General features: G+C 51.4%; 8 protein-coding genes across 8 annotated transcripts; 5 read left to right on the plus strand and 3 right to left on the minus strand.

The window, feature by feature from the left end:
* Positions 1-658: 658 nt before the first annotated feature.
* On the plus strand, positions 659-1,576 carry COCVIDRAFT_14340 (hypothetical protein; the record flags this gene model as incomplete). The annotated part of the gene is made up of 1 exon (XM_014703014.1): positions 659-1,576. The coding sequence occupies one exon, from the start codon at positions 659-661 to the stop codon at positions 1,574-1,576; it is 918 nt and encodes a 305-aa protein (XP_014558500.1).
* A 1,082-nt stretch (positions 1,577-2,658) lies between these two features.
* Positions 2,659-3,515, plus strand: COCVIDRAFT_94223 (hypothetical protein; the record flags this gene model as incomplete). Its single annotated transcript, XM_014703068.1, has 2 exons — positions 2,659-2,976; positions 3,030-3,515. The coding sequence occupies 2 exons, from the start codon at positions 2,659-2,661 to the stop codon at positions 3,513-3,515; spliced, it is 804 nt and encodes a 267-aa protein (XP_014558554.1).
* Positions 3,516-4,367: 852 nt separating this feature from the next.
* Positions 4,368-5,773, plus strand: COCVIDRAFT_36071 (hypothetical protein; the record flags this gene model as incomplete). The annotated part of the gene is made up of 2 exons (XM_014703069.1): positions 4,368-4,652; positions 4,709-5,773. The coding sequence occupies 2 exons, from the start codon at positions 4,368-4,370 to the stop codon at positions 5,771-5,773; spliced, it is 1,350 nt and encodes a 449-aa protein (XP_014558555.1).
* A 245-nt stretch (positions 5,774-6,018) lies between these two features.
* COCVIDRAFT_94268 (hypothetical protein) lies at positions 6,019-8,092 on the minus strand (the record flags this gene model as incomplete). The annotated part of the gene is made up of 3 exons (XM_014703070.1): positions 6,019-6,164; positions 6,249-7,653; positions 7,736-8,092. 3 exons carry the CDS (start codon positions 8,090-8,092, stop codon positions 6,019-6,021), a joined length of 1,908 nt encoding a protein of 635 aa, XP_014558556.1.
* A 248-nt stretch (positions 8,093-8,340) lies between these two features.
* Positions 8,341-9,044, plus strand: COCVIDRAFT_36073 (hypothetical protein; the record flags this gene model as incomplete). The annotated part of the gene is made up of 2 exons (XM_014703071.1): positions 8,341-8,562; positions 8,637-9,044. 2 exons carry the CDS (start codon positions 8,341-8,343, stop codon positions 9,042-9,044), a joined length of 630 nt encoding a protein of 209 aa, XP_014558557.1.
* A 126-nt stretch (positions 9,045-9,170) lies between these two features.
* On the minus strand, positions 9,171-10,586 carry COCVIDRAFT_94053 (hypothetical protein; the record flags this gene model as incomplete). Its single annotated transcript, XM_014703072.1, has 1 exon — positions 9,171-10,586. A coding segment is annotated over one exon (1,416 nt), but the record flags the coding sequence as incomplete, so codon positions are not given.
* A 1,462-nt stretch (positions 10,587-12,048) lies between these two features.
* On the minus strand, positions 12,049-12,429 carry COCVIDRAFT_94199 (hypothetical protein; the record flags this gene model as incomplete). Its single annotated transcript, XM_014703073.1, has 1 exon — positions 12,049-12,429. The coding sequence occupies one exon, from the start codon at positions 12,427-12,429 to the stop codon at positions 12,049-12,051; it is 381 nt and encodes a 126-aa protein (XP_014558559.1).
* Positions 12,430-12,584: 155 nt separating this feature from the next.
* Positions 12,585-17,950, plus strand: COCVIDRAFT_36075 (hypothetical protein; the record flags this gene model as incomplete). The annotated part of the gene is made up of 7 exons (XM_014703074.1): positions 12,585-12,868; positions 12,934-13,115; positions 13,169-13,588; positions 14,490-14,493; positions 16,193-16,422; positions 16,477-17,070; positions 17,121-17,950. The coding sequence occupies 7 exons, from the start codon at positions 12,585-12,587 to the stop codon at positions 17,948-17,950; spliced, it is 2,544 nt and encodes an 847-aa protein (XP_014558560.1).
* Between the last annotated feature and the right edge of the window lie 283 nt (positions 17,951-18,233).

Genomic DNA, 18,233 nt, shown 5'->3' on the forward strand with positions numbered 1-18,233 from the left:
GCTGCGACTAATCGTTCGCGACCACATTGCGTGCCAGCGCCCGAGCCATCCAACCAAGGCGATGCTGCACATGGGAAGGGCAGCAATGCAGACCCGCTCCGTGGCCGGCCAGCTCACTGCTGAAACGCTGCTGATAATTGGCGACCCGACCACGCACTTTCACTCAAGCGCTGCCGGGAATTCCAACCTCCACGACTTTGCTCTGTCTTTGTCCTCCTCCTCCTCCTCTTCTTCTTCTTCGTGCACATCACCCACACCGTCCACCACACTGTCCGCATTGCGCGCCACAACTGACCGGTTCTCTGCGAGCGACGTCTGCTGCATTGCTGCCCTCTAGTAGCACCTCCCATTCGACTTCCTGCACGATAAGCCAAGGCGTTGCAGGGTTCGACTTGCCAAAACCTCTCCACCTCTGCGCTCGAGCTCGCCGCTCAGATATCCCAGTAAAACACTCTCGGGCCACCTCCAGAATGCTACAGTCGGCGCAACTTCTCTTCCGTATTTCAAAGATTAGACACGCCCGTCGGACTCTGATCCCCTGAGCAATTCGCATCAATTTGTCCACAGTGCCACTGATACGTACGCCCTCGCAATTGGCTGCAAGCAGCCTGACGCAATCTTTCCCATCCACACCAAACCCCATATCTCTCTCCACACCATGGCCCAACACTACCACCAGCCACCAGTCACCACTCTCAACGGGCACCTCCAGTCGCCGCCCATGACGCCCAGCCCCGAAGCCCACAGTCGCTTCCCACCCCCACCACGCCAGCCCTCTCCACAGTACAAGCGCATGGCCAGCTGCGTCCAGACACCGCCCCTCGAGTACATCGAGCCCACTGGCTTCAACCACCAATTCAGCTTCACCCGCCCCCAATCATGCGAGCCATGCTCCCGCCCGTCCTCGGACTCTGACCGAGCCTTCGCTGCCACCACCTGCGAAGATTCCGAGTTCGAGTGCGACTCTGACGACGAGAATTACTCGGACCAGGAAAGCGAACCGGAAGAGCAGCCACCCCTGCGCCGCGTGGAAAAGGCCCAATTCATCCTCGAAGAGCTGGACGACGACCCTGGCTACGACTGTGATGTAGAGGTACTCCAGCCGGACCATTGCGAAGACGCAAAGAGCGAAAGGAACGGAGTGAAAGCCGAGATCTTCGCCAGAATGAACGAATTGCAGCTCGAGGAAGACTCGTCAGACGACGAGAAGCGGGTGCTCAAATACCGACAGAAGAAAAAGCGGTGGAGCGCCGGCATCTTCAAAAAACGCAGCTACAGCCAGAGCGTTGAAGGCGATAGCGACTACTCCGACAACGACCCCCTGGACGACATGGATCCAAGCGCACGCCGGCTTCGTCGACGTGTACGCGGGCCAAGAAGAGAGTCGCTGATCTTCGTAGATCGGGGCGTCCCAAACACCAACAACATCCTCGAAGTCGAGGAACCCGAAGAAGGAATAGTGCTGCACTCAAAAGGCCCGCCCTCCATCCCCAGCGACGACGGCTTCACTCTGGACGAGCTTCCCTTCTGGACAGCTCACGACAACATCGATATCGAGTACAGTATCTTTGAGTAAAAGGAATCATGGCTTCACTTACGCGAAATGAGAATCGGGCCGGGGTCTTGTCACATAATTAGTCTATCTTTGCACTCCAGCCATGGCGTTCATCAGCGAGGAGTTTGTGCGGCGTTGTCTTTTGTATAGCGTTACGATCGGGTCTCCAAATGAATCTGTTTTTACCTTTGTATTGCTCAGCGTTGACTACCAAGCGAGGTGCGTTGTGTTACTTCTTGTGACTAGCATGGCTGTCGTCTTGCGCGGCAATCGTCACCGTTGTATATTTGTAAGATTTGCTGGCGCCTGCCATCTCCAGAGCTATTTTTGGAACTCACGTCGCTAAGCGGGCGGGCTAAACAGCAACAACGCCCAGCAGGGGAGGCTTACCACCACTCATTCTAACCCCACAAAACAAACCAACATGATCCTCCGCCGACAAGGCCTCTCAAATAGTACGGCTCGTCAATGTTCCGTTTCTCTGCGCCACACCAGGAGCCTCCAAGGCCTTTGAGCCCCATTCTTTCTGAATAGAACAACCTCTCCATCTAGTCGGTAGAGTAGGCATCCTCCCAACACCCTGGACACACTATTCCCACGTCATCTTTTAGTTGTTTCAGCGTCATCCATATACACAGGCATGGCGTAATAATTGTTTATTCTCATGATCTTTTTGTTCCGTTTGCGTACAAGTGGCACCGCCCGAACAAGGCGTACTTCGCCAAGCGCCCCCGCTGCGAGGCTGACGACCTAGAGCAAAGGCTGATGTTTCCTGCAATTCTGACCAATAGATATTTCTGTCTTGTAAATTCTATAAGCAGAATACATGTGTTCCCGAATAAACCACGCCGTGAGTTGGCGGTCTACAAGCACTGTACAGCCATCACGCTATCGTCGGAACCATCAGTTGCCGTCCGAGACATGGTCATCAAGCTGGGAAGATGAACTTGAGCATCGAAGTATAAGTATATTGCCATAGAACGCAGTTTGGAGAATCATCTCCTTACTCACAATCAATAACTCATACTACAATCTTCTCTTTTCCTTATTTCCTTGTCTCATTTTCCTTTACTGTCCAAGCCTTCGCTTCTTAATCAGTAATCATGTCTACCTTCACCAAAATCGTCATCGCTGCGCTCACTCTGGGAGCTGTTCAAGCCCTTCCTCAAGCCCAGGGCTTCCCTACCGTCAACGCTACCGCTACCACTACTACGGTCGCACCTCCGGCTCCTACTGCAAACCAGGATGCCCTCTTTGACGACCTCTTCACTGCCCCCACGGCTATCAAGCGCTTCCAGAGGCTCCTCACTCAAGGGCAAACCCTCTTCACTGGAGAGGCGTTGAGGAAGTTGGTCGTCTTTACTTTCGACAGGAACACGCCTCCTCCAGCAGGCGCCAACGGTGGTGTCGCTGTTGCAGCAGTAAGTCCAGTGACATCTTAGCAGTAAAAGCTTCATACTAACACCCCGCCTAGAACATCGAGAGCTTCCCCATCCTCACTGGCCTCGGCATCAGCACCACAGTTGGCTTCCTTGCTCCCTGTGGAATCAACACTCCTCACGTCCACCCCCGTGCCACTGAATTCCTCACCCTCGTCGAAGGCAAGAACCTCGAATTCGGCTACGTCCTTGAGAACGGCCTCGTCAAGGCCGGCGAGAACCCCGAAGTCGCTAGCTACCTCAACAAGTTCGAAGGCACCGTTTTCCCCCAAGGCTCCATCCACTTCCAGTTCAACAACAACTGCGACAACGCCACTTTCGTCGCTACCCTCAACTCTGAGGACCCTGGTACTAGCCAGGTTGCCCAGAACTTCTTTGCTCTCAACTCGGGTGTGCTCAAGGCTACCCTGGGATTCCCTAGCTCCATTGACGCGTCCAACATTGAGGAGTTCCGCAAGCAGATTCCTCCCAACCTAGCTCAGGACATGGACACCTGCCTTGCCAAGTGCAAGCGTCAGTAAATCTAGCGCACCCAGACAAGCAAGTGGGATGGAGATGGTTTGGCGGTATGAGGATATGGCATTCACGATTTGAGTTTTCATAGCGATGGTGTTTTTTTTTCACGATAATGATGGATGGTTTTGGGCTTTTTGGTTACTGATTCTTCTTTTGATTTGAGCTTTTGCATTAGACTGATTTTGGCTTCTTGTTTATACACTCGTTAGATATTTTTATCAGAAAACACTTGTTTAGCAGGCGCGTTGCCTTGCTAACTCGATTCTTGCGCATTTGAACATTACTAGATGGGCCTGTGAACTCACTCTTCTCAGGAGCATACTCTCGCTGGCTACAACCAAGTATTCCACTGTTTCTTGATGGAAACCACATTTCTCAGCCAACTTTTGATGGAAGATGACTCATTGGCTGAATTATTTTGACATCCCTGCGGCACCACAAGCTCAGTAGTAGTGACATCGGAAGAGCCAAGCCCAAAGCCTATGTTCTTAGCCGCCTCTCTAAATAACCTATTTTCACATTCCTGTGTATGAATTCATAGTACGCCTAAGATCGCAGCAGAGAAGCTAGCCTTACCGAATCGCGGACACAGCCAGCCACATTGAGTGTGGCACAGCCAGCACTGGACCCTGTAAATGTTATTTCGGTGACTGGCCTTCAGCCCCACCACGACTCATTCAGCTCGCGCTTCAAGCTTGCAGTCACCACATCCGCCCCAGCTGAGCTCGAACGATCATAAATTGGTGTTCTCGCTATCTTGAATTTCTTGTATCTGAATTCTTTTCCATCTTTTCCTTTCGTTCAATTTCGTAAAACACGCCAATCGCCCTTCTTTATACCCCGCCATAGCCGACACAATGGCCGACCCCGCCGCCATCCAAGACGAGATTACCGCAATCGAAAAGCGAATTGAAGAGGCGCAATCACAACTCAAAGACGCAAAGGAAAGGTTACGAAAGGCCAAAGATGCTGCGTACGATGGCCCCGGCGCAAACTTGTCGGCTGAAGAAAAGATGTCGCTCATCAAGGTCAACTTGGCTGAAGTGCTGAACCCAGAGATTATGGATGAGGCGTTGAAGAAGCAGGGCCACCTGAAGGTCTACTGGGGTACTGCGACAACAGGACGACCTCATTGCGGATACGTGCGTCTTGTGTTATTTGAATTGAGTCGCGTGTGATACTGATAAGCTCCATGTAGTTCGTCCCTATCCTCAAGCTTGCACAATTCCTCGCAGCGGGCTGCCATGTCAAGATTCTCCTTGCCGACATCCACGGCTTCCTCGACAACTTGAAAGCGCCAATTGAGCTTGTCAAGTTCCGCGCCCAATACTACCGCTTCACCATTACAGCGCTTCTGAAGGCGGTCAAAGTACCAATCGAGAAACTAGAGTTTGTGCTGGGCTCAAGCTACGAATTGAATGCAGACTACACAATGGATCTTCTAAGGCTGGCAAGTATAACGAGCGAGGCTACTGCGAAAAAGGCCGGTGCCGAGGTCGTCAAACAGACGGAGAATGCGCCACTCAGTGGACTTCTCTACCCTCTCATGCAAGCTCTCGACGAGGAGTACCTCGATGTAGACGTTCAGTTTGGTGGTGTAGACCAACGTAAAATCTTTGCACTCGCAAAGGATGTGCTGCCCAAGATTGGCTACAAGGAGCGCGCCCACTTGATGAACCCCATGGTTCCTGGTCTGCAAGGTGGAAAGATGAGCGCTTCCGACCCAGATTCCAAGATTGACGTTCTCGATGATGCGGATGTAGTCAAGCGCAAGCTCAAGAAAGCGCATGCGGCACCAAAGGTGGTCGAAGAAAACGGCGTCCTCAGCTTCGTCGAATACGTTCTCCTCCCCGCCGGCCATCTCATCCATGGTGAACCCAAGTTTGTTGTTAAGCGTCGCGAGGGTGAGCCCCTCGTCTACACTGACATTACAAAGATGCAGGAGGACTACCGCAACGACATCCTCACTCCTCAGGACCTCAAGCCTGCTGTCACAGAAGCCCTCATCACCCTGCTTGAGCCTGTACAAAAGGAGTTCCAGGCTAGCCCTGAGTGGAAGGAGATTGAGCAAAAGGCTTACCCACCACCACCTGTGGTCAAGAAGGAGAAGAAGGTCAAGAACAAGGGTACCTTCCACCCAAAGAGAAATATCGAGACCAAGCCAGACGGCCATGTTGAGGGTGAGGACAAGGCAACTGTAGATGTGGGGACCGAGGGTGGTGAGAAGGCCATCGAAGGTCTGAGTCTAGAGGAGAAGAAGTAAGATGATAGACCCAACATGATGGGGGAGACATATATAAAACATAATGCAAAGGAAAAAAACGCACTTTATTGGTCTATGGTATCATGCTCTCAAGTCACATAACTCAGCCCAGCCACCCAGCTCTATCCCCCCTTATTCCCAGATACGCCATAAACGTACAGACGTTTCCCACCTTTACTTCCCCTCACTACTTACGCAAAAAAAAAACACCCCCCAGCTTCACGCACTTAAAAACGAAAAAATGCTCATTCTTCCTCGTAAATCTTGACCTTCTCCGCATACTCGCGGATATTCGAATGAATCGTCTCCTCAATCAACTCACCGCGTCCACCCGCAACCTGGAGGATCAAATCATTCAACGACATACGACCCAGGATATCGACGTGATCCGCTAAATTCACCCCCCATCATCAGCTCATGCACAAAATACAATAAAAAAAAAGAGAGACAGAGAGAGAAGAAAGAAAAAACATACCAGTATTCGGACCACCCCTCGGACTAAACCGATCAGGCTCATGTCTCATTTCAAACGTCGTAACTTTCACGCCTGCAGGATTATACCTTTTGATCTTCCACCCTTTAGCGCACATATACCCACTACTGAGTAAATTCACCGTGCCATCGCCTTCACCCATTACAACGCCATGATCCACATTGCCCTGGGTATACATGGTATCGAGGGTAACATTGAGTTCGCTAACGGGATCGTCGTCGCTGCGGTAATAATACGCGCGCTCTGTTTCCTTGCCTACGCCGTAGAAGCAGTAGATTTTGAGGTTGGGGGCGAGCGGGAGACGCGTTTCGAGGGGGTTGATCCATTTTGCGGGGAGGAGCTGGTTGTCTTCTACTTGCTTTGTTGTGTGGGCTACGCCGTGGGAGTAGGAGGATAGGATCATTTTCTTGAACCAGGGTTCGGTGTTGCGGAAAAGGAACGGCAGAGTTTCATCTATTGTGATGTTTTTCTTTGTAAGTGTGGAATTCGAGTTGCGGAAGCGTAGGAAGCGGCCGTGGGTTTCGTTTTGGCCGGGCAAGTCGTCGGGCGCGCCGGATTCGTCGCCCCAGACGGCATTGCCGCCGAGGGGGAGCATGGCGGAGAGACCGGGCATGGCGCGGAAGAGTTCGGCGCGCTCGTAGCGTGAGAGGAAGCGGTCGAGGCCGTAGACGGCGAAGGCGTTGAGTTGGGCTGTGTCTTTCATTTCACCCGAGAGTACGGCGGGAACGTCTTTGACGGCACCCAGCATGCAGCCCGAGATGTTGATCCACGAGTCGATGTGCTTGTCGACCCAGTTTGGGCCGCCGTTGCCGTAGCCTTCTGCTTCGACCCAGTGGAGGAAGTAGTAGAGTACCTGGGAGCCCATGGAGTGCGAGAGGAGCACGACTTTTTGGTTCGACACGCGGACGCCGACTTCGATATGCGACTTGAGACGGGTAAAATACTGGTCGCGGATTTCGTAGTTCATATATGACATGCGCCAGTCGTAAGCTGCTGTGAAAGCGTTTCCAGGATCGTATCCGACCGTAGCAAGGTTCTCGAGAATCTTGTTCCATATCCAGTATCCCGTTATAAAAAAGTCTGCTGCGTCGAACCCTTGCGCCGCACGCAGTTTGACACCTGGTGGATCGAGTCCAGTGTCTTTATCAAGCATAATGTGGCGCTTCCATTGAGCCTTGTCCATAACCAATGCGCGCATCATTGTCCACGAACCCCACAGTCTCTTGCGAAAGTACTGTCTTGAGCTTTCCTCTGTGCCCCATGATTCCAGTCCCGTGGAGATGACACCAGGAATCATGATAACTGGGTGCTTAGCCTTTATGCCCTGCTTCTTCGCGTGTAGCCCGACGGCAAAGGAATCGTAGTTTACGGCGTCTCGTTCGGTTTTCTAGTGGAGGGGTGAAAGTCAGTCTCCATCCCTCTCTGCTGTCTTTCGAGACCACCTGTATGTACAGAAAGAGTGGGCATACCTGCATCTGTTGCGCACTCTTCACAAAGTTCTCTGGTAGTGCCTCCAAGATGCTCTCCAGGTTCATTTCCCCCAGACTCGTCAGGTCAATCATGTCATTATTGCTCGCAAAGAACCCCGCGGCCAACAGTCCGAATAGGCCACCAAGAACAAAAACCCAGATATTATTCCTCTTCTTGTGCTTTCCCTTCTGTTTCAACGTCGCCAGTTGCTCCGCGGTAATCACCCGCAGATTCGCTGGTCGTTTACCATCTGCTCCAGGTGAGGGTTCGCGAGAGAACTCAGGCGTCGAGTCCTCTCCTTCGCCGCCGGTACCGCCGCCGCCGCCGCCGCCAAAGCGACGTCTCAGAAAAGACATGTGCAGATACTAGTAAAAGGAGTATCCAAGGTGAAAAAGGTTGGTGAGAAAGAAACCAAGCAGAGTTTCTCCCTGCACAAAGGGTCGCAAATGTCCGAATCCTCCGGCATGTGACGGAACGATCGACAACAAGGGTCCTTCGCAAAGGCACGTTTGCGCCCGTTGTTGCCAAGCCGGGGGTCTCTCCGCAACCTTGTCCAACCTACCTCCACTTGCCGCCGCCTTCAACACCGACTTCCACGCGCGAAATGGCCGGAAATGACGACAGCCTGACTGCGGCTGATGCGCCAAAGACTGGCGATCCAGAAGACCTAAAAGATTCGGATCTCCAGTATATACAATACGAACCTTCCAAGGAAGAGCAATATCTCCCCGCCATCCGCCAACTAATCTCAAAGGACCTCTCTGAGCCCTACAGTATCTATGTATACCGCTATTTCCTGTACCAATGGGGCGATCTTTGCTACATGGTATGCGCACTCTTCTAAATCTAGACTTTTTGGTTTGTTACTTCAATAACCTTCGCTAACAACTTCCTTGATAGGCGCTCTCCCCCACCAACGCTCTAATTGGCGTAATCACATGCAAGCTCGAACCGCACCGTTCAGGGACCTACCGGGGTTATGTCGCAATGCTCGCAACGAAGGAGGAATACCGAGGCCGCGGTATAGCTACCAAGCTTGTCCGGTTGGCCGTCGACGCCATGACTGCACGCGACGCCGATGAGATAGTCTTGGAGACAGAAGTGTCAAACACCGCAAGTCTGAAGTTGTATGAAAGGCTAGGCTTTATAAGAAGCAAGAGGCTGCACCGGTACTATCTGAATGGCAACGCAGCGTTTAGATTAATTCTCTACTTGAAGGAAGGTACAGCCTTGAAAAGACCACAATTCCCCGAGCACGGTGAGACGCATGGAATGAGAAGACCGGATGATGCCGAGTTATACTCATAACTTCCATTACCTATCAAGTGGGTAACAGCCTTTGCAACAACGTGTCCATAGTCTCTGACTTGGTAATAGGCTGTACCATATATCTCATGCCATCCCATACCGATCATCCTGAACCAAATCCACTGCCTATTCAGTGCCCTTTACCCAATGATTCTTCTCGGTCCAGTGTGTGTGCTCACCAGGTCTGCCAGGAACTGGCATGAACACCACGGTACGAACACCATCGACCTCGAGGAGCAAAGCGCATGGACGGTGATGCTTAACCCATGTTGATGAGCACAAAGGGCAAGCCTTGCGCGCCTGCGGTTGGCCTGAAGGCCTATGACCATCTAGAATGTATCGGAGTATGCATGTGTCCCTGTTCGGTGGCATCGTGTCGAAGAGCTGACTGGCCGCACCGGTGATGTACTTGGACAGTTCAGTAGTCAGAAGTCTACCGAGCTCCCCAGGAATATTGCTACTCTTTTTTATCTGCCCAGCCCATTCCGGAAGATAGGGATCCGCGTCACCTATCCAAAGGGCAATCGGGTAACGACCAACCATGGGTTTAGGTAATTGAATGTTCTCAGTAGCAGCAGCTAAGAGGGGTGGAATTCCAGACTGTCGGTTGTGGACACGAGGACTTTGTACCTCATGTTCGGGTAGTTGCTTGTGACGATCATATACTGGCTTTTGCATATGAAACGACGCCATGGACTTTTGTATCCGAGTTGACAAACGCTGAATGTCAACTCGAGGGCGCTTGCTGATCACTTCCTCCATATCTTGTAGCGATTCTCGCTTCAACGATGATTGTTCATCAATGTGACTGGCTGTTCGTCCATGTACGCGTGCAGGCCCCAAGGGGATACTGTTCGAACCGGTTTTGTTGTGTGGCTTCTCGACCGAAGGAGCTTCGTACAGATCACGATATGGGTCCATCTCGAGTGGTACAGAGGCAATGAGAGTTGCTCGTGCAGGGTTAATCGTTGCGGTCCCAGCTGTAGCGGTGCGCTCCTCTGTAGCCTGCACATCACTGAAAGCCTGCACAAGCTTGTCATACTTTGTCGCCTTTGCAGTGAGTCCATTAGGTCCATCGATCCTGGATTTCGTCTCTCGAAACATAAGCTGATGCTCCCGTAAATTCTTGGCTTCGGCGATGAGGCCGTACAGACCCTGGAGACCCCCGACCTCATCCAAGCCGATACGGAATGAGTTCACATCCGAGACCAGCTCTTCAAGCTCCGGAAGACTACCGACCTTCTCTATCAGTGACCGCACAGACTGCATTTGCGACACGAGCGCTTGCAGTCCTCCGGCTTCTCGGATGATTGGCTTAAGCACGTCGGCTTCGAGGGCTTTGGCACGCATGCCCTCACGGCCAGCTTCAGCACGTAGTTGCTCAATGCTAGCTGCCTGCTCTTCGCCACTTGAGAAGCCGCAGATAACATCTCTGTATGCCCAGCAAAGCTTGCTCAGCTCCTCATGTCTTGTTACAAGCTTTCGATAGCGCTGCTCAAGCGTTTCGTACTCGTAAGAAGCAAGTTGCAGTTGAGCTTGGAGCAGTCAGTGATGTTTCTGTTGACAGGATGGAGGTACCTACCATGCAGTCCACTATCGTCTGGGGTGACACTCGTGTGATCGAAATCATCAAGGAGTAGTGAAGGCGAGGAGCTAACAATCTCGCCTTCTTCCAACTCACTGTCTTCACGCTTGATTAGCTTCACTCCGTCCGAGTGGGTTGCATTCTCAGAGACGCTGCGCGGCATTTTTTCTTGCGTTGTTTGTGTATATGTGCGTTGGAAGGAGTTTCTAGTGGGTGAGAGACGTGATGCGGGTTTCACATGGTAGGAGGGGTGTTTGTTTACTCCCAAGACTGATCCGTGGAAGTTGCGGGTAAGCACGATGGCCATGTCACAGGGAAGTGGCAAGTCTCAAAATAGCAACTTCACTTCGCAGCGCCCTCACATGAGATGCTGCCACATATCAATGAGTGTAAGAATGAATATTGAGCACAGAAAATGATACATGACGCAACTTGATGCTACTTTGATATTGAAGTTTTCCAAAACTGATACTTTCATCCGCTTCCGAATCTATGGCCATAGCCTACAGCTCAATTTCCAGCTTCACAATCTCACCTGGAGGTATCTTTTGCGCCTCACAGTGCATGAGAGAGGGGTACTGTGGATGCATCGATTTCGTAGCGTTGATTTTACGGTGCAAAGCTCGCAGGATGCTTGTCGAGTCACAGTATATTATCAGGTTGATATCATCTGATTTAGGTATATCCGAAGCTTTGAAGTAGAGGGTTGCGGGCTACAGTATATTGTGTATGGACTTGTCGAATTTAAGTGCGAAGGCTACGTGCGAGACAAGTGATGTGTTGTAGTGATGAACCACTCCACGATCCTGAGATGCGAGCTGTCAGCAACTCTGATTGAGCTATTACACCCAAAAGTTTATTAATTCCTACTGTTGTCTTGTAATCAACAAGCCTTATCACTCCATCTTTGCGAGTTTCTCGATCACATCGTGGCCGTCCTCACCCTCTTGTATTCCCATAATAACAATATCTCCCTCCGAGTCGCCTGCCCCTCACGCATCAACATCGACGACTGCGAGCCCCAAGGACAGTATTACGTAGGATTAGGCCCTTCGAAGCGTCCAAGACCAGTAAGGTAATCTCCAGGAACACCGAAGCTTCATTTGACCTATAAGCTGTCAGCCATGAATCAAATTTCAGGTTGCTTTTTCTGACTGACCATGGATGCCCACTATACTACGAAGTCTATCGGCCTTGCAGTAGTGACGCGCACTATGCTACCAAGGTGCCTGCAATCATTGTCTGGAGCCCTTTGGCAAAAGGTATATCCGGATTGATATGATGTCCATCTCTGAATTTGATAGCTACATCATGCCCCACAACCATATCTTCTGAGAGTGCGCAATCGCCTTAGCGACTCTACTAACCCTCTGGAAAAGTTTCTTTTGCGAGGGTTGAAACCTTGGTATCCATTCTCGCCTACTTTGGGTGGCTTGACGGCGAGATAGGTGGCTTGGAAAGCAAGAGACGTGACTGGTTCTGTAGAGAGCTGATATCAGCTTGGTGTGCAGACACACCAGAACAGGAAAGTGACGCAGTCTTGACAAGGCTCACATCTGTTGGTGAATCTATCTCGTCGTCCTCTTGACCGAGCTCGGCCGCAATCATTATACCGACAGCTTTGGCCGAGGTATGTATTGCCCAAGTGGCAAATGCATCTCGTCTCGGTATGTGGAGGTGCTGGAGAGATGCTGGAGAAGCCGGGGTGCGGGTCCCACTCACATATAATTCCCGCCCGTACTCGACCGAGATGCCTTCAGCGGCCCACTTTCTTGACACTGGGGCTTGTAGGCGCCCCATCTGGAGCGGCCGTGAACGGGCGGGAACGCGCCTGGACGTGTAATTTGCTGAAGCCATAGAACTGTATATGTATGAGCAGCGTCGTGTACGTAGTAGCACATTGAACATCAAACTCCTTCCAGAAAACACTGAATTCTTAATTTCGATCTGGAATCATGGCTCCATACCTGAACGACGAAGAAACCGTCCAGCAGCCATATGGCGACTGGAGAGATGAGTTTTACGAGAAGGGTTACGTAGTGCTCAAGGGTGTAGTTCCCAAGGAGCGAGCGCTGAAGTACCGCAACAAAATGATCGACTGGCTCGGCACATTCCCCAACGACTTCGATGCCAACAAACCAGAGACATGGACCAAGGAAAACTTGCCCCAAAGTTTCAAGAACGGCATGTACCTCAACTACTGTGCTGCACACGAGAAATATGTCTGGGAGGCGAGGCAGTAAGTCCGACACATTCGCTCGAAATGTCCATGTGAGCGATAGTTACTAATATCGTACGCCGTAGGGAACCTGGCGTTCTGGCCGCTTTTGAGAAACTCTGGAACACAAACGAGCTTATTGTATCTTATGACACCATCAACCTCACACTGCCAAACGCCTCGAAGATGGGCGGCTCCAAGCCATGGCCACACGTCGATCAGGCACCTGAGCGACAAGGCTTGTCATGTGTGCAGGGCATCATCAATCGTAGGTTATCATCGTTTCCGATAACACCACACCTCACTGACAGCAACTCTTAGTTTCTGAGGCTGGACCTAAAGACGGAGGCCTAGTAGTCATGGAGGGCAGTGCTAAGCTCTTCGACAAGTTCTTCAAGCAACACCCACCGGACCGAACCAAGGGCCCATTGGCAGCCCTTCATTACGACTTCTACCCCTTCCAAGACTCCGATGTGAAGTGGTATGAGGAGCATGGCTGCAAATTGGTCAAGGTCTGCGCTGAGCCTGGTGACTTGATCCTCTGGGATTCGCGGCAGATGCATTATGCCGTATACCCCGAAACAGACAACATCCGCACAATCATATATGCTTGTTATACACCAGCGGCTATGGCATCCAAGGAAGATTTGGAGAAGAAGAAAGAGATATTCGAGAAATGGGAAGCAACAACACATTGGCCACACATCAACATCCATTCACAAGGCAAAGCCATGGTGGATGGTAAGATCGATCCTTGGGAGAGAACTGAGCCGCTGGAGAAGCCCGAGTTGACGGACAAACTACTGAAATTGGCGGGAGTCAAGCCGTACTGAGAGTGTGCTCGTGGTGGTGTTTTGGTTTCTCAGTACAACAGCGAAATTTTATATAAAACGCTATAGATGTGAAAATACATGGTCCCATTCTGTGATTGCATAATTTCCGTCGATTGTGTTTTCAGTTCCATCAAAGACACCTATGGTGTCGCCGTTGCTAACGTGAGGCAAGCCGTCGATTACAGGACCCGAGTCGATTGGTGGGTTGGACGGCGCGCCTAGATCTGCTACTGCAAGCTGCTGCAGCAGGTCTTGCATGGAATATGAAGTGCGAGGACGGTCAAAATCATGCTGCTCCAGTAGAGGCAAAAGACCTTCGAGCATAGCGGAACCTTTGGCGGCGTGGACGGCGACAACTGCGTGCTTCTTCAACTCAACAGAAGCCTGTCTTAATAGACCGATGATGTGGTTTCGGGAGTCCCCACGATAATTGTGAGAGTTGGCAAGCATATCCAACGATATATAGACAGCGGCGGCGACTGTTGCTGCTGATACGGTCCACACTAGCCTGTATACTCTTGGGACCGGCTTCGCATAATGATCCAAGATGCGGTTGGCCGATTCAAGGGCAAGCTGCCTGTAATTCGTGCTGTCATCCCTGGATTCTTGAGGGTTGAGTACACGGGCGATGGACAACAGGAGGAAGTCGAGAACGTAAGCAATCAGGTATCGCTGGAATGGAATCCAATGATACTCAGATTCCCATATTATATCATCTTCGTTGGCAGGGAAACCTGGTGATAGATGGAGGGGTAGATCTCGTCGGACGGCAGTGATCTCCTCGATAGCCTTTACAAACTTCAAGTGAGTCTGGTGAGTATTTGCTTTGATGTAAATGTATATTATGTAAGAAAGACGGGACAAGATTGAGTGGTAATGTGCAGGAGAAGGAGGCTCTAAATTGGTAGACTCGGAAGAGCCAGGGCTACCAATCGTGTAGAAGCTAGGCATAAAGTATTCTCCATGGTTGCTTGCAATTGAAGTCTGACAGCAAAAACTAGCGGGTGATATGGACGGCGGCCGAACCCAGCTCCCAAGCCTGTACGGTGTTTATTAGTGACATGGTACTTGGTGATATGTATTTTACAGTGATTCAGCACTTACCAGTCCCGAATGACACAGGTCCACCACAAACGACGACCCAGTTCGCGCTGCACAGGTGAAGACCATTCTGGTCTTCGACAAATGTCCTTTGAGCAGTTTGCTTCGTTGCCAAGCTTGTGCATGTCGAGGAGCCTTGCCGTGCTTGTTGCAAAGCTAGAAATGAGCCATTCCCTTTGGTGCTCGCCAAAGTTGGAGTGGCATAGGCTCAATACTACAATGGCCTGCACAGTGCAAAGTGACGAAGTACCGCTGAAGCCGTGTCTTTGTAGTTCCTTCAGTGCAGCCTCATACCAGAGATGAGAAGTATCAACAGCGACGGAAATAGGATCAGCACGAGGCATGCCTAGCTGGGGCAGGTGGGCTGCACTTGGTACATCTTCCGGGTCGGAATAGAGGATGCCAACAGCCAGGACAGCAAAATAAAGAGCGACCCATAGCCTTTGTTCGGTCTTGATGCCGGCACCAAGTTCTACATTTTTCCAAAAGTCGTGATGCTCGGCCAGGAAGTCGTTGGCGTTGACGGCGCAGTGTATCCAGCCAAGTGTCTGCAGGGAAAAGGTGACAATGCCAAGGCTAGCCTCCCGACTCGGAAGAAGCAGAAATAGTGGATCAGCTGCGGGTTCGTAGAGACCATTGAGGATCGCTTTCTCGGCCCCGGCTCGGGCGGCTGCACCCACCTTGATGCCGAGATCGAACTGCTCAAAGGCGGGAACTAGGTCCTCAAGTGTTGCTGCGGGTTGGGTGTAATCTGTGGATTCACTGGTGCGGCTGTGGCCACATGGCTTGGACAGAGCAAGGGCTGTCTCGAGCTCGGCAATTTGCGCCTGGAGGGCATTGCGTTCACGGAGCAAGTCTTGTAGTTGAATGTCTGCTGGGCTGCCAGCGTCTTCGGCAGTGTAGACAGTCAACTGGCCCCTCACCCGGGCAATCGGTCGCTTGCACTCATGGGCAGCATTCCTGCGGATGCATGGCTGGCAGGGGCTCTTCTTGTCGCATTTGATTTTGCGCCGCCCGCACTCGATGCACGACCGGGACACGCGCTGCGAAGTCTTGATGGCAGGCTCACTCATTAGACCGTGGGTGTTATTGTCGGTGTTGTTGTTGACTATGGTTATTATGATGATCCTGACTGGAATGATGACGATGACACTGATGATGACGATGATTTGCTGACGAGACGAGCATGACTGAGGCTGAAGTTGGCTCCCACTACTACTAACCTACCGCTCGGGCTTCACTTCCCCGCGAAACGATTCCCCCCTGGCCAGACCCACCCATCCCCACACCCTAAACCCGCGCCCTCCACAATCCGTACGCGTACTTATTGGGCTGGGCGGCTCAGCTCGGGGGAGATGTCAAAGAGCACTCCTCTGTCTGTCGCATCGACGAAATGCCCTGGCCACCACAGCGACGCCTACCCGAGGCAGTCGGGCAATACAAATTGTCCACGACGCCATGTAATTGACCCTCATCAACGCCTTCTCATCATGGCTGCTCACGACCCCAAGTCCGAGGCCAGCGCTCACATTGAAATTCTTGATGCGCACAAGAAGGCTGCAAAACCCGTCGTGGGTACCATCAGACTGTTCGATGACGACGGCATCGTTCTCATCCCGACTCCGACCAGAGATCCCAATGGTGAGTCATAGCCAGGTGGACGTTCAATGGCGAAGCCAGTCTGACCGAGACTAGATCCTCTAAACCTTCCGACATGGCAAAAGTATCTCATCCTTGTCATCGTCGGCCTCTTCGCAGCGTCCGCCAACCTCATGGCAAGCGGAATCAGTGCCATTCTGCCCATAGTCAAAGCGTCGTATAATGGAGATCCAAAGACAAGCGACCTCGCAACTTGGCCGGCATTCTTCATGGGCGTCGGAAACCTGATTGCGATTCCCGTTGCTCATGCTGTCGGGCGAAGGCCAATCTACCTCCTGTCGACAATCGTCTTGTCTTTCGGCTGCCTCTGGTGCGCATGCAGCGGCAGCTTGGCCTCGCATATCGCCGGGAGAGACATCATGTCCATCGCTGCCGGCCAAGCTGAAGCCCTCTGTCCCATTATTGTGCAAGAGATTTTCTACTTGCACGAGAGAGGAAACGTGATTGCGTGGTTTTGCGCACTCCAGACGCTTGGCACGGCAGCGCTTATTGTCTCAAGCTCGTACCTCGCAAATGATCTCGGCTGGAGGTGGTGGTATGGTGTCTTTGGTTGCCTGAGTGGAGCTATTGCTGTTCTCAGTATCCTCTTTGTAGTCGAAACAAAGTACGAGCGCACACTAGAAGCACTGAGTAAGTCATGGCCAAATTCACTGTTTGGCTCAGATGCTAACATTGCACAGCTGGCCAAGGTATCGACGAGGACGGAACGCTGGTTCCGGTAACGACAAACACAAAGCGTAAACTCGATACCATCAATTACGCTCCGCGTAGTTTTGTTCGAGACATGCTACCCTGGAATGGTCATGCACGATGGTCAGAAGCAATCACCTGCTGGAAGCACATGATCCAGATCATTTGGTTTCCCAACATTCTTTGGCTGACCTTGATCAACTCTGTGGCTCTCGGCATCTATGTGCTCATGTCAGCACTGTTTGCCGGCGTCCTGGTACAACCCCCATATCTCTGGAACTTTGATATGCTTGGCTACGTATTCGCTGGACAAATCGCTACTGCGGTCGCCGTTCCATTCTTCTGTGGATACTTGAGCGATTTGGTAGTCAAAATTTTGAGCAAAAGGCATGACGGCGTCAGTCAACCTGAGTATCGGTACATTGCTCTCATCATCCCACTAGTATCCACACTCATATCGACAATCATCTTTGGAATGACTGCGCAGCACCCTAAGGATTGGAGCTGGGCAGGCATCGCTGTTACGCTCAACTTTGAGTACTTTGGCTTCGTTGGAATTGTCGTATCCAGTTTTGTCTACTGCATGGATGCTTATCCTCAGCGCATCGATGCTGCTCTCGTTCTCATCTGCTCTCTGAGAGGTTTCATCGGCTTCGGAATCTCATTTGGTACAGTCAGCTTTGTGGAGAAGGCCGGGTATGAAGGCGCATTCAACATCTGCGCAGGTATCGTAGCAGCCTCGATGGGTCTTGGTATTCCTGTGTACTACTTTGGTCCAAAGATTCGTGCAATCACCCAAAGGTTTGCTCAGGATGATTGAGTATTGTTCTAATAGTACCTGGATCTGTTTGGCGAATTGTTAGTGTATAGCGTGAAAAGGTAGGTGACCGGCATTGAGGAGCTGTTGTATATGTACATTTATATCTCTAGATAGATTTATGAGAAATGAACTCCACATTTGAATAACCAAGGTTCTTTGGCAAGTCAAACATGTATGCTACTTGTCTTTTTTTGCTTCTTTGCTTTGTCGAAGACTCTCGCGCGACGTCACAAAGGGGCGTGTGAGGTAGGTAGAGTAAGTACGAAGTAGTTATGTTCTGTAT

The sequence above is a fragment of the Bipolaris victoriae genome, assembly GCF_000527765.1.
Source record: "Bipolaris victoriae FI3 unplaced genomic scaffold scaffold_25, whole genome shotgun sequence".
Taxonomy (NCBI): domain Eukaryota; kingdom Fungi; phylum Ascomycota; class Dothideomycetes; order Pleosporales; family Pleosporaceae; genus Bipolaris; species Bipolaris victoriae.